The sequence below is a fragment of the Rhinopithecus roxellana genome, chromosome 9, assembly GCF_007565055.1.
Source record: "Rhinopithecus roxellana isolate Shanxi Qingling chromosome 9, ASM756505v1, whole genome shotgun sequence".
Taxonomy (NCBI): Eukaryota; Metazoa; Chordata; class Mammalia; order Primates; family Cercopithecidae; genus Rhinopithecus; species Rhinopithecus roxellana.
The window spans coordinates 18122375-18138823 of NC_044557.1; the positions used below are offsets into that span (position 1 = coordinate 18122375).

General features: G+C 42.1%; 1 protein-coding gene across 2 annotated transcripts in view; it reads left to right on the top strand.

Annotated features, from left to right (window-relative positions):
* Positions 1-2613: 2613 nt before the first annotated feature.
* Positions 2614-16449, top strand: part of ZMAT4 (zinc finger matrin-type 4) — a 294319-nt gene continuing 280483 nt past the window's right edge. Inside the window, exon 1 of one of the 2 annotated variants that reach the window (XM_030937839.1) lies at positions 2614-2720. In XM_030937839.1, coding sequence (XP_030793699.1) covers positions 2619-2720 — 102 coding nt within the window. In that variant the 5' untranslated portion in view covers positions 2614-2618. The remainder of the gene's footprint in view (positions 2721-16449) is intronic. The other variant, XM_030937840.1, reaches the window with a different exon arrangement.

The window sequence follows — 16449 nt, forward strand, 5'->3', positions numbered from 1 at the left end:
AGCACTGGGACTACAGGCATGAGCCACGGTGCCCCGCCATCACATAAACACTCGAAGGAGAATATCTCATGAAAAAATGGAGACTGGTGTGGTCCCATGTTGTACCTAATGATAGAATCACTGAACAAAAACTACTGTGGGACAGATTTTAATTCAACCTAAGAAAAACTTAACAACTAGAGCTTCTGGCCTCTCTGGAACAGGTTGCCTTGTGGGGGAGGAGGTGAACCTGCAGGCATAGCAGGCGCTAGACTCCAGGCCAACTGGGCCACCTGCCAGATGTGGTCCTTCTTGAAATAACAGGCCTACGTCAACTGTGAGACACAGTGGTACCTGGCATAACTATTGCTTGCTGGGGGCATTGAAAAATCACAGGCATTATTGTCTCTTAGGAGCAGAAACTGTGAATCCTTTTGAATTGCTGAATACAAATGCCCTGAATGAGCCACTAGAGCCAGGGCCAAGGACAGAACATGAGATTGGAGTTGTTGAGGCAGACATCCTTTTATTTCAGGCAGATACTTTATGAATGTGGTCTGGTTATTTAGATCATTTCAAAAATCACCTAAAGTGAACCATGGTCCTTCACTTTGTTGCAGTTGCTCAGGACTTGCCCAACATCTTGCCAACATCAGGATGTTATTAAAAATATACTACTGATCCCTTTCAAATGCAGAGAGTTTTATGGTTGCTATAGCACTTTCTCATATATTTCTCCCTGTGATCTTCATTATCACTTTCTAAGAAGGCATGGCAAATATTATTATCTCAATTTTTAAATGGGGGAAACTGAGGCATGGAGCATTGAGTGACTCACCCAATGCCATGTGGTAGCATCAGACCTGGGATGGATCTAGCCTGTGGAAATTGGAATCATGCAAGCGAGGCAGTATTTTTGGCTATGCAAATGACTAGCAATGTAACTTTGGGCAGTTTTATAGGTAAGATGCTGGTGGTGGAATAAGATAAAGTCCAAAGTGTCTACCATATTGCTGTTGTCTGAGATTCTCCTGCCTCTCCATACAGCATGCAGTCTACAATGGTCTTTACTTTTACTTCTTGCTTAGCAGGTAGGAGGTGAAACAAGTGGAGTTTGTGGGTTGAGTGAAGCAATAGGATGCACTCGGGTGTGTTTCCAGGGTGGTAACATGAGATCCTTCAGCTGCCACAAGATCCGTTTCCAACAGATCACTTTCAGAAGCTTGAGATCCTTGGCTGCATTTTGATTCTGGGTTTGGAATTCGAGAATATGTTTATTTACTTTGTGGGTTCAGTTGGGGTGTGTGGTGGTGGAGGTGGCCTTTATGAATTCAACAACCCTAAATGGAGAAGAGTCAGCTTGAATAGTGAGGTCTCCCCGTGTTACAAAGTATGGGGTTGCAAGGAAAGTTATAGTTTAGTCTGATTCTATTTTTTAGTTTTCTAAGTGTAACTATTTAACTCTAAGCTAGATTTTATACTGCTTAAAGGCTCTAGACAAAGCTAACTTCTTCCTTGACTACAAAAGTAAAATGTGATTGTTGAAGAAAAATTTAAAAATGAAGACAATTGCAAAAGCAATTTTCTGTCATTTCCCAAAGATAAGTGCTATTAAAATTATCTTATAATTTCCCGGAATGTTTTTAATGCATCTATACATATTTTAAAACAAATTTAGTGTAATACTATACATACTTATAAATCTCTTTTGTTAATAGTAAACCTTTTCCTAATATTCCCTTAAAGAATAATTTATCTGAATTTAGATTTGGAAGCCACATAATTTTCTAGCGTGATGACGTATCAAAGTTCATTTAACCCACTTTCTATTGTTGGATGCTTACAACATTTTGTTAATATATATAACACGTAAATATATCTCACATAAATTCTTATTTAGAATTTTTATTTTTGTAGAGACAGAATCTATGTTGCCCATGCTGGCCTCAAACTCTTGGTCTCAAGCCATGCTCCCACCTCGGCCTCCCAAAGCACTGGGACTACAGGTGTGAGCCATGGTGCCCCGCCCTCACATAAACTCTTGGCAAGACATTAGATGTAAGTCTGGTTTGTTCCAACAGAAAAGCTGTAGCTGGATTTCTATTTTTTAGGGTATAGCCACTCTGTTGGGCATTTGTGAGAAAATTATAACCTAGGCACGTATTATGGTTAATTGATATGGTAACGTCAAGAGTGTAGGGAGACCCATCCTTCTGTCATCATTGTCAGACCTGTTACTGTGATCCTGGCTTTTCACACGGTTAATATCCTGCATAAACATCAAAGCAGGCCAGGCGCGGTGGCTCACGCCTATATTCCCAGCACTTTGGGAGGCCGAGGCAGGTGGATCACAAGTTCAGGAGATCGAGACCATCCTGGCTAACACAGTGAAACCCTGTCTCTACTAAAAATACAAAAAATCAGCCGGGCGTGGTGGCGGGCGCCTGTAGTTCCAGCTACTCGGGAGGCTGAGGCAGGAGAATGGTGTGAACCCAGGAGGTGGAGCTTGCAGTGAGCTGAGATCAGGCCACTGCACTCCAGCCTGGGAGACAGCGAGACTCCGTCTCAAAAAAAAAAAAAGAAAAAAACATCAAAGCAGTGGACTCATTTTTCTTTTCTGTTGATTCTCCTGTAGCCTGATGAAGTCCTCCGATATCGATCAGGATTTATTTACAGACAGTTACTGCAAGGTGTGCAGTGCACAACTGATCTCCGAATCGCAGCGTGTGGCCCACTACGAGGTAAGGACAGCGTTTCCCACTCTGTTTGCAAATGCAGGAGGGAGCAGCCCCAGTCATTGTTGTAGGACTCAAGGATCCTCCCTCTGGACTTGGGGCAGATTTGAAGAACCACAGGACTTGAACCTGTACAGTCTGAGGTCAAGGCCAGGACAAGTGTATATGTGTGGGGTTGGGAGTGAGGGTTGGGGATGTCATTGTCAGACGCTGGCTGCTTCCCAGATCCTTTTTTTAAATTTGTGTCTCAGCCCCTGGAGTCTCTGCTTGGGCTTTCTCTACTTGGTAAATCTGTTTCTGTGCATCCACAAAGTTCCTTTCAGGGATCCGGGGTGGAATGCATTGTGCCAGTTTCTGTCTCTGCCTGTGACCCCGAAGATAAGCTCAGAAGACCTTTGTTAACCACTGTAGGGAAAGATATCAGCAAGCGATGAAGCAGCCATTGGCCACTTCCTCCCTGAAAATTGCTTCCACCTGATGGCCAATACCCAACATGTGCTTATCACGTTCAAGATGCCTTCTGCAGAGTTATAAGCAAGTTTTAAAGTGCAAATACTCTCCAAAGTCATAAATTAGTGGCACTGGCTCTTTAGGATGGAGGAGCAAAAGACTGCTTTTTGATCCTCTATTGGGAGCAGAGGATGAGAGCAGAGAGTTTGGCCTGTGTCCGAAGATGAGGAGCGAATGAGGTGCTGTGGATGGAGTAAAGAGAACTGGGGGATCCCAAGACGCTGAGTGCTGCTAGGGAACGTTCTGTTTTCAAGAGAACATATACCAGTAGGAACATGAATCTTTCTTTCTTTCTCTCTTTCTTTCTTTTCTTTTCTTTCTTTCTTTCTTTCTTTCTTTCTTTCTTTCTTTCTTTCTTTGCTTTCTTTTTTTTTTTTGTCTTATTCAGTCTTCGCTTTAGTCCTCTGCTTTCCTGCCTTTGCTCCTTCCCCTCCACTTCCTCTTCCTCCCTCTTCATCCGTTCCTTCTCCTCTCTCTTTCTTTCTTCTCTTTCTCTTCTTCTTTCTTTCTTTCTTTTTCTTTTCTTCTTTCTTTTTCTTTCTTTCTTTCTTTCTTTCTTTCTTTCTTCTTCTTTCTTTCCTTCTTTCTTTTTCTTTCCTCTCTCTCTCTTTCTTTTTTTTGAGACAGGGTCTCACTCCATCACCCAGGCTGGAGGGCTGTGGCACAAGCATAACTCACTGCAGCCTCGACCTCCTGGGCTCAAGCAGTCCTCCCACCTTGGCCTCCTGAGCAGCCGAGACTACAGGCATATGCCACTGCACTCAGCCAATTTTTAACTTTTATTTTTAGTAGAGACTGGGTCTCGCTAAGAACATGAGTTTTCAAGTGTAAGAACTTGTAAGTAATTTTAGATTGGAAGGCTTAGCCAGCAATTTTCTTCTTGTCTGACAAGTCTGACACATGCCAGTTGTCACTGTCATTACACAGACTCTGGTGGGCCTCAGATTCCTCTGTGCACAATAAAAATAATTATAATAACACACACACATATGCACCCAGAAAGACAATCAACAGGCCCTGCGTACTCCTCAGGATTTTGTGGTGACCAAATGAGATCTATCGAAATTGCACCTGTGAAAATGCTTTAGCAGCTGCAAGGTCTACCAAACATGCAAAGTTATATGCTTATTCATCATTAACTCCTTTGCAGCAATGTTTTGATGAAAGCAAATGTTTGATGAAAACTTTTAAAATCAGCATCTGTGAAAAAATTCATATAGTCATTGTTAAAAGGCAACCAAGTGTTAGCAGTCAAAAGAATTATCTAAAAAAGTCCATTGTTTGAAAGTAAGAACTTTCTAATTTCTGTGACTATGGCTTCATAAACACACACACACACATACATATATACATACATATATATGTATGTGTGTGTATATATGTATGTATATTTGTGTGTGATGGAGTCTCACTCTGTCGCCCAGGCTGGAGTGCAGTGGCACGATCTCAGCTCACTGCAACCTCTTCCTCCAGGGTTCAAGTCATTCTCCTGCCTCAGCCTCTCCAGTAGCTGGGACTACAGGTGTGTGACACCACACCTGGCTAATTTTTTTGTATTTTTAGTAGAGACGGGGTTTTACTGTGTTAGCCAGGATGAACTCAATCTCCTGACCTCGTGATCTGCTCACCTTGGCCTCCCAAAGTGCTGAGGTTACAGGCGTGAGCCACCATGCCTGGCCATATGGTTTTATTAGTATGTTTTCCCCAGTTAAGGAAATGGGGGAATTTGTCCCTGCTCTGAAATTCCATAGCCTCCTATTAGTACTTCATGTTCTTCCTTTATTAGACTTTTTGTGTTCATTTGTAAGCATCTTACTAGAATCATGAGGACAGGAACAGAGTTTTATTCATTTGATCTTTCATAATTGCTGGAATAGTGCCTGCCCATGGCAAGTGTTCAGTGAGCATTCATGGAGGGATGGGTGTGTTACAAAACTGTACTGGTGACCCTGCCCCACATTGCCTGATTAGAAAAGTAATGTCAGAACATTGAAAACAATGAAAAATTGTTTAAATGAAGAAAAATTTCAGCTGCTCAATTAAGTGTTTAGTTATTTGATCTCACATTTTGCACATTTTCCTGTTAACATACTGTACCCTTGCTGTTGTACAATCTAATTCTTTAGAGAATGTGTTAGTGTTTGTTGAATGTAGCTAAATGACATAGAGAAAATAAAGCAATTACAATAGATCTGCAATTAACAGTGTTACACACCATCGAGATAACATTAAATGCATTCCCATTAAATGTGGATGGGAACTCTGAATGATATTTCCCTCCCTTCCTCCAGGCAGAGGTAAGGCCCTTTCTACAGTGAGAAATAGCTGTGCATTCTTGCCACAAGGCTGCTGAGCATGTGAAAAGGACACGGTCAGGACTGAGGATACCTTATATCAATCTCCGGTCTCCCCAGCTTTGGTTGAGGCTTCTGCAGCACCACTTCTTTCTCTCTAAGAAAATGGCATGTGTCAGACGATCTCTAAGGCCATTTGAAAACTGATATTCTGATTCTATCAATCTGCTGCTTCCCTCTGGAGACACCTTCCTTGCTGAAGTGACTTATGGAATGGGTCTCTAGGAGATCGAAATTCCATTCAATTCATTGAAACTGTTGTCACATTTAGTCTCCATGCCCTATTACTGATTTATTGTTTCAGTATGATTTCATTTTTCAGTTCAACCTGATAATTTTCTCAGCTTCCCTATGGGGCAAATCAGTGAGAATCCATTCTGTATTTTCTGTATATCCAGCAATATTAGTGTTAGTTATTGTAGGGGATTCTGGACCTATATGAGAAATGATCCTTGTCCCTGAGAAGCTCATAAACGTCATTGAGAGAAAAAGTCACAGATAGTTCAGTGTGGCAAGAATGCCTGTGTGATTCCAAGCACATGATCTGTAGAATTCTGCCGTCTGCTTTTAAGGAGCTACTAGTGGAATTTGATACAAAGAAAGTGTTAGTTCTTTTGCCGACTTGGCGTCCTGTTGTATGCCACAATGTGCTGTTAACTTTGTAGATATTTGCACATTACAATTTAAAAGAGGGAGGCATCACTTAGAGCTACTATGGCCAAGAAAGACTTGTTGGAGAATGTCATGATTTATCTGTGCCTCCACAAATGGGTTAAGTTTAGGCGTGAGTGGAATGAGAAAAATCTTGGTATCAATATTTAAGGAGTATTGAGGGGGCTACCCTGGCAGGATTGTGTTAGGGAAGGATGGGGTCAGGATACCAAGGAAAGAAGAGTTTGGAATCTGTGAGGCTCTTAAGCGTTTGGCAGCATAACGCTTTAACTGAATATTTCTAAATGACAGTAAGCTGGTGGTGGTCAGGGCGTATCGCTGGGGAAAAGAATGGCTTTTGTTGTGAGACGATGTGTTAGTCTTCCAAAGTAGGAGAGCAAAACAAAACAGATGGGTTAATGCCTAATAGTTGCACACCCCATTTAAAAGGCTGAACCTTCGCACAAGAGGACAGAAAAACCTAATATATGTCTAATCAACCAAACCTTTACATGTTATGCTTTAAAAATCTCTTTTCGCATGTGAAGTCCTCAGGTGGAAAAAAATGGGGAACAAAGAGGCATTATTATTTTTCTTACTTGCTAAGCGTTAAGAACACGTTAACGTTTCAGTAGGAAATATAATTAGATGTCTCTATTCACTGGATGAATAGTCTGAGTCAATACACACAGACACAGAAGGAAGACAAAGCTTTCAGAGGAAAGGGCCTAAGCATTACAGGGGTAAAAACCAGTTTCCCAGGGAGGCCATTTGTGTGCTTTGCTGCAGTTTCAAGTGGCTAAAGAATAATTTCCTGCAAAGGGAAAGAGTTCTTGTATGAGTGAAGGAGTGACTTTCTGCAATGTGGGAAGAAGAAAAAAGTACAGGGCAGAAAGATGATATATGTGTGTGTACACACATACACACTCCCTCCCACACACATAAACACACACCCACCCCCAACCCCCCAACACACACACACCCACACCCACACATACACATACACACACATACTCCCCCAACACACATAGACACACACCCATCCCCAACTCCCAACACACACACCCCCACCCACACATACATACACACACACATACACACATACTCCCTCCACACACATACATATACCCACCCGCAACACACACCCACACCCACACATACATACACATAAACACACACACACACATACACATAGACACACACATATATGCCCCCACTTCCTACACACACTTACACACATGAACACACACTCGTACACACAAACACACACATAAACACAAATGCACACATAAACACACACACACACAAACATCCACTTAAACATCCACACATACACACATAAACACACACATACACACACCCACACACATAAACACACCCATAAACACATACACACAAATAAAAACACACCCCCACACATAAACACACACATACACATGTGTTTATACACACACACATAGACACCCACCCATACACACATAAACACACCCATATACACAAACACACATATACACACACAAACACACAAACACATCCCCACACAGAAACACACACACATAAACATACACATACCCATGTGTTTATACACACACGCAAACACACACCCACCCCATCAACACATACCCACACCCACACATGCACACACACACATGCACATATACACACATATACACATAAACACACATACACCCCACCCCCCACACATACACACATGAACACACACAGATACACAGAGCCCCCCCACATACACACAAACACACACCTACATACACACAAATGCAAACATAAACACACACAGATACACCCACATAAAGACATACATAAACACCCACACACACCCACATCCACACATACACACATAAACACACACATAAACACACACACACAGGGCTGGGCACAGTGGCTCATGCCTGTATTCCTAGCACTTTGGGAGGCCAAGGTGGGCAGATCATAAGGGCAGGAGATCGAGACCATCCTGGCTAACACGGTGAAACCCCGTCTCTACTAAAAGCACAAAAAATTAGCCAGGCTGGTGGTGGGTGTCTGTAGTCCCAGCTGCTCGGGCGGCTGAGGCAGGAGAATGGTGTGAACCCGGGAGGTGGAGCTTGCAGTGAGCTGAGATCGCGCCACTGCACTCCAGCCTGGGCAACACAGTGAGACTCTGTCTCAAAACAAAACACATACACACATATACACACACCCACACATACGCAAACACACAAACACACCTCCACACATAAACACACACACATAAACACACACATACACGTGTGTTTATACGCACACATACACACCCCAACACACACACTCACACATACACACATACACATAAACACATATACACCCCAACCCCCCCACACATACACACATGAACACATACACATACCCACATAAAGACATACATAAACACCCACACACATACCCACACCCACACATACACACACAAACACACACACTTAAACTGACACACATACACACATAAACACCCACATATACACATACACAAAAACACACACATACACACATAAACACAAAAACACACCCCCACACATAAACACACACACATAAACACACACATATATGCACACGTAAATACACCCACTGCAACACACCCACACCCACGCATACACACATACACATACATACACATATACACACATACACACACCCCCCGACACTCTCCACGCATATACACATACATAAACACACCTACACACAGATGCACAAATGCACACATAAACACATACTCAGACATACACACACACCCATACATAAACATACACATAGACACACACACAGATACATATACACACACATACATGCATGCATGTACACACACACACCCCAAACACTCCTCCACACACATACACACATAATGTACTCCCACATACAGATACACACATAAACACCAAAACACACACTCACACACATACACACACAAATGCACACATAAACACATGCACATACACACACGTACACACATGTACACACATACACATAAACACACATACATCCCCAGACACCCCACGCACACATACATATAAGCACACACTATACACACACTCTCACAGACATACACACAAACACCCCACACACCCACACACGTACACACACAAACACACACATAAACACACACATACCCATATACACACATAAACATCCACACCCACACACACATACCCACTTAAATGCACATCCGCAGATACACGCCAATACTCACATAAATGCACACACATACACACCCATACACAAATGCACACATACACACACATATACACATACACATCCACCCACCCACATCCACACATACATTCACACACACACACACACACACACACACACACACACACACACGGAAAGTCCATAATGTTGTGCATGGGTTTTTGTAAACTGTGACTTTAAGTGAAATGGCGTATAATGGAACCAATGTTTTTCCTCATCAGTGTTATACTGAAATTACATTGAATGAAATGATGTTACTTGAGGACCTGCTAGACCTGGTTTCACTTAAAGGTTCAGTTTCCAAGAACCTATGGATGATGTTAAGGACTTTCTCTCTCTCTCTCTCTCTCTCTCTCTCTCTCTCTCTCTCTATATATATATATATATATATGAACATATAGAAACATATATATTCTCTATATATTCTCTCTCTATATATTATAATATATATTTAGAATACATACATATATATTAATAAAGGAATTCATAAACACACACACAGCCAAAGGAAGAAGTTACTGAGTAGACCTAGGAGAGTGGGAAGAACTCTTGCTGGGCAGATCCCATCAAGCCAGCCATACATGCACCAGCCCAGTTGCTTATCCCTTCCTGTGAACCCTAATAACCCTTGTGTTGCTGTGCCACATGTCTCACGAAATCAGTGGTTAGGCATCCTCGTCCCTCCCAAGAGGACTGCGAGCTTCCTGAGGGCAGGTGGGAGCCATGTGCTGAGTGTTTTTGTGCATTCTTGCCATACCTCCCCTGCTCCCCACTGTAGAGCTTTGCTCCTGGCTGTCATTTACTGACACTGACAGGGGATGCACAGGCTAGGGGGCTGGAGGTGGGGTGGACTGCAGGAGGGGAGGGGTGGGACAATTTTGATGAAGGCCTAGATGTCTGCACCAGAAGAGGGGATGATGTATTAATACATTAAGCATTAGTCTGTACTTGAGACCCCGATGTCAAGATATGGGTTATGGGTGACAGTTTTATAGTTATGGCAAAGGGATTTCTTCAAGCCAGTGGGAAAGTTTTCAAACATCTCTGAATCTTGATGTAATATCAGTACTGGTGAAAGAGCCCCTTTAGCCCACCCCGGAATGGCAGAATCTACTATTGTTCACTCATCATGGTAGCAGCAGGCATATTGGGCCTACAGAGACATGCCAAAACATATATATTTTTTCTGTTTCTCCTGTTCTGATTACCTTCCAACAGAACTTTGGCCTTGGCTGGCTTCTATTTAATCCAGAGGAACAGCCAGAAGGGCATTTTCTAGCTTCTGTAAGTCAGGTTGGAGATCAGGTGTAAGTGTCCCGTGGGTAGTGATAAAAAGGTGAAAATTAAGATTCTTAAAATGTGCTGATTAAAGTTTCATGACTTTCCAGAGTTACTAATGCCTTTGCTGCCTTTTCTCCCATAGACTCTCATACCTTCTTGTTACCTTTGCTTTTTCTTTTTTCTCATAGCCTGAAGTAAGCATACAGGCTAAACAACTTTCTTCTGATGCGTGAGAGTTGTGAGTTTTAGATCAGGCTGTGTGACTGTAGCCCGTCAGCCCCACCCAACACTGTACCAACTGGATTTGAGTACTGTCAGGGCCTGCCAGGCCCACACCTATCCTGGGTATTGCAGGTGAAGTGCTCAAGGAGATGCAAGTGCTAACTGGGCAAAGACTAGGAAAAGTCTTTATGACAGGATGCCTGGAAGGATGCCTTCTTTGCATTACACATTGAGAATCACTGTTTCAGTATTTTTGAATGTCTTGGCATCATGACTGCTTAATTTCTCCCAGATGATGTTAGTACAGTTATTGGTACATTCGTCCAGGGTAATATCCTCATAATATCTTAGGACTTACGGATACAGATAATACTTTTGATATGATAAATAAAATTATTCCATATGGAAGATCTTTTTGGATGATTCGTGTGTGGTGTCTTATCCCTGATTGCCTGTTAATGTTCAACTTCTGTTTCCTTGTCCATTTTATTTAAGACTCTTAATCTGCAAGATTTCTAACTACTTTTTTATTTTCCTTTTGTTTTATTTCAGCAAAGCCAGCATGGGCATCTTACCTTTTATCAGTCATTATTAGTCAAAATAGCTCACTGGAACACAAAATGAATTGCTGGTAAGAGGCTATAATGAAGTAGACAACAGTAGGCTGAACAGCACACCCAACTCAGGGCAATATGCACATGGCTAAAAGCAGCTGTCAGATGATGTGCTTCGTGCTCATTGCTTAAGAGAACATGGGTAGGGTATGCTTTGTAGCCTGAGTTCTCATTTGCAGAGAGCAGTTGATGTCACTGAGTGGATTTTAGGAGTCAGATCATATCCCATTGGCTAGCACTCAGTCACAGAGCCCACCTACCTGCAGGAGAAGTTGGAAAATGCAGTTTGAATGTGTGGGTAAAAGGAAATGGATTTAATAAACACATAGCATCATCTCTATCATGGTCTACCCTTCTGGCCACCAACTATCCATCTCATTCTTCCTCTAACATGGAACACACACATCCCCTCTTAATAGGAGTGACCTCAAGTTCTTCCCAATCACTGTGTTCAGCTCAAATTTCAGGATCTCCAGGAGTGGGCCTCCCTGTTGAGTGGGAATGTGGCTCCCCTTGGTTCGATGACCTATGAGCAAAAGAGAAATATTACTGCTTTCCTCTAGACTTTTCAGTGGTCATGATAACAGTAATATTCCCCACCCAGAAAAAAAGAAGAACGAAGACAAAGAGAAATCACTGGTCCATAGCAAAGCTAGCATCCTGCAGGGTGACACTGTAACTTTTCCCTTTCCATAAAGTGGGGCAAGTTCCCAGAATAGAATCTGATCTTCCTCTGCAGGAGGGACTTTCTTTTTCATTTTTCCCAGTGACCCTGGCACTGACCCCTGGAGTTCTTTCCTGTCCATTATTCTCCTGGTCACATCAGAAATGGATCTTCGGTCTTCTTTCCTCCTAGGGGACTGCCAGCATTCATAGCCTACTTCCTTCCTGAGACTGATTTAAGACTTGCAGAATATTAAAAGTGTTTCTAATTTAGTGTCATAATGTCTTTAGTAATATTATTCTTTCAATAATGTAAAAAGGCTTCCAATTTATTTTTTAGAAAGTTCCACGTATCAGTAACAAAACGATTCTCTCCTAGATACAGTTTCAAGACTGCTTGTTTATTTTAATGCTTCCTTATGCCTGTGAGGAAGCATTGTCTCTTTTTTTTTTTTCCCAATTCAATGGTGGGTATCTTGAGTTTATCTTAAAAAAGCAGGTGGAAAGGCCATGCCCTTCATTAGATTTTTGTCAAAGGCCTGAGTCACATGCTCAACTGAGAAGTTTCCCTGTGTCTCCAACCCTCAATGTGTTTTAAAATGCCATCTTTCATGGTTGGATGCCTAGAAGCCATTGGCAAATGGCTTTTCAAACTCTCTATGTCCCAAATTTATGAATTATCTCTCTTACATATGACTTCTATCTGCTAATGGGTCAGTTGGATTCTTGCTTTATTTTCTTGAAAAACTTGACCAAACACCAATATAGATAATTAGTAATGAATATAGTAACAAAATAACATATCTCAAAGTATTCTTCATCCTCTTTCAATTCTTCTAGAACTCTATCCGTGTCCTAAAAGTCCTAGAATAGAACCCTCTGGTTCTACAACCGTTAGCTCAGTAGGCAGGTAGTGTGCCTTCTAAGGTATTGTAGGCAAGTTTTGCCAGTATTTTGCTATCATATAACCTAGATCTATAATATCCGAACCTTCCCCATTTACTACCAAACTGCCACACCAATGTCATATTTTTAGGGTTTTTTTTGTTTGTTTCAGGATAACCCCAATATCTATGTCAGACAAGGCAGCATAATTCTGGCAACAAACACTTTCAGCATCTTAGAAATAAATTCTTTCGGCCGGGCGCGGTGGCTCAAGCCTGTAATCCCAGCACTTTGGGAGGCCGAGACGGGCGGATCACGAGGTCAGGAGATCGAGACCATCCTGGCTAACACGGTGAAACCCCGTCTCTACTAAAAATACAAAAAAAAAAACTAGCCGGGCGAGGTGGCGGGCGCCTGTAGTCCCAGCTACTCGGGATGGCTGAGGCAGGAGAATGGCGTGAACCCGGGAGGCAGAGCTTGCAGTGAGCTGAGGTCTGGCCACTGCACTCCAGCCTGGGTGACAGAGCGAGACTCCGTCTCAAAAAAAAAAAAAAAAAAAAAAAAGAAATAAATTCTTTCTTCCTTACATTATAGCCATTATAGGTCAGTGGAGAGGGATTTGGGGTCACAAAATTATTTAGAACTCAGGCTGGCAAAGGCTTCTGACATTGTCCTGAGTATCAAAATCCAACTGGTATCTGGGAAACTGATGGGGACTATGGGTGACTGCACAGGACATTTTAGGGGACAACCCTGGAAGTGGCAACATCGTATCTCCCAGGTTCCATGGGAGATATGAACTCAATCTTGTGTTTTCTTCTTACTGTAGAGAGGCTGGGGCATGTCTCTTTGCTGGGTGCCCAGGAGGGAAATGAAACTGGTTTGGTGAACACATAGCATTGTCTCTGTGCACCGTGTATGTGTGACGCTGGAGGAAATGTGGTGATTAGGAACCGCATTGGGGATGCTGGGGTGAAGAAGAAAGAGAAGGAGAGGAAAGACTGTGATTCCCAAAGGAAGTGGTTCTGGCAAATGAATGAAGCAACTGTGGAAACCAAGTGTTTGGGAGCTTCCGTGAATCTGATGCCCGTTTTCCCGTTTTCTTACAGTGCCGGGGAGGAAATGGAAGCAAACAATGTGCTGTTTGTCTAAAAGACAAAAGAATAACATGCTATTGACTTAGACTTTTCTCTCCGCTTCCCCTGACTTAGCTGATCAAGCGCAAGAGGTTTTCCGGTTGGAACTTGGAGCCCATGTGCCAAGTGGCATGTCTGCCCTGTAGCATTTCTCTTGTCCCTACCTTTTGGGGCCAGCTGTCTCCTAGGTCCTGAGCTCTGTGCCCCACTGCTAAATAGTCTGAACCATCCCACCTTCTATGTGGAGATGGAAGGACAGGACCCCCCTGAAGGTCTCCTCAGCTGCGCCCTGTTGTTGAGGATACTGCCTGTGGTATCCCAGGATCTTATTTGGATGGATGTTTGAGAGAAATTTTCCTTTGCTCTCCTCTACAAGAAAAGCCATTCCCCTTTTGAGTGGCAGCTCAATGTAAACACTTGACTCTGATTTTTGATTTACTTTTGACACCAAATTCATGGCCACATCCAGCAACCAAAAAGGATACCGTGTACACATTTCTTGTGCTTGACTTACCTCTGATTGTTGTTTTATTTCCCCTGTTTTATTTTATTTTATTTTTATTTTTGGATGGAATCTTGCCCTGTTGCCCACACTGGAGTGCATTGGCACAATCTCAGCTCACTACAACCTCCACCTCCTGGACTCAGGAGATTCTCCTGCCTCAGTCACCTGAATAGCTGGGATTACAGGCATGCGCCACCACACCTGGCTAACTTTTGTATTTTTGATAGAGATGGGGTTCCACCATGTTGGCTTTGAGCTCCTGACCTCAGGTAATCTGCCTGCCTCGGCCTCCCAAAGTGCTGGGGTTATAGGTGTGAGCTGCCGAGCCCGGCCTCTCCTGTTTTATTTTAAATTTGTATCACTCATTTATTTTATCTACTTGAATTAGATATATATATATATATATATATATATATATATATATATATATATATATATGTTCTTGAAGTCTTTGAGCAAAATGGTGGAGTATAAATATGTAAATATTTGTTATTTTAACATTTTATTCATTTTTTTTTGAAGAGGCAGTAAATTCACAATTCAAAATTCAAAAACTATGAAAGGGTATAGTATGTGAAAAGTCTTCCACCTATTCCTATTTCTTAGCTACCTAATTCTCAGATGAAACCAGTCTTTCCAATTTTCTTTGAAATATTCCATGCATATAGATGCAACTTAATTTTTCCTTTTGTATATTTTTCAGAAATGGTAACATGCTATAATCTTAGTTTCATTTGTCTTAATTGTGGCATAGATTTTCATTTTATGATTGTATCATAATTTGTAAAGCACTTGTTGAATGGACTGATAACTCCTTAGTAGCCTTGATAAAACTTTGGTAGGAAAAAGACTTTTTCCTTGTGAATACTCTTGTAGCAATGCATGTATCAGTTGCTTTTCAGATCTCGAGCTGTACTGATTGGTTACTGACTGTGACAATTTTTATTCCAGCTTTTCTATTCCCAGTATTCACTTGAAAACATATGCATTCCTGACCCCCAAGTAATTCAGCCATCTGGGATTGTTTATTGTTTCAAAAAGATATCAGCAGGGTGGGGAATCCCCAAAGTAGGTGGGCTTGAGTGTGGTGCAAAACCACGTGTCTTTGCCTAAATCTCTTCTGATACTTGCAGGTGTTGAGAACAGTGTGCTTTCCTTGTTTTCTGTGATTTGAGAATTTAATTAGTTTCCTCAGATTTTTATACTAAGATGATTTAATTTCGAGTGGAACTTTTCTAACTTCAAATGCTGTCACTTTCTCAGAGGATCCTACGAATGCGTAATTGCACCTGTTCAGGAGGTACCCAGGCCATGTTCGCATCTCTGCTCCCATGCCTCCTCTCCACCCCGTCCCCAGCCCCCTCCTCCCGACCTCTGGGATTGCCTTTGCTGTCACTATGCCAATTGCAGGAAAGGCTCTTAGAGTCCTTTTAAAGTTTTTAGGTTTTATTAAGAAAATAGGAAAAAGAGAACAAAACTGTTTCTATCTCTGCCAAATATTCCTCTTGCGAGCCTCTCTGCAGTCCTGGCTATGCCATTTCCCTAGCGTTGTTCTGATTTGGGAAGTCTCCCTGCCTTCTGGTCCAAGAAATCCTTCCCATTGATGTTTTCGATTAATTCCATGGACCTATCAACTTGTCAATACATCTTCTGGAAATCTAGCTTCTCCAGGTTTGGCCATAGATAATACCC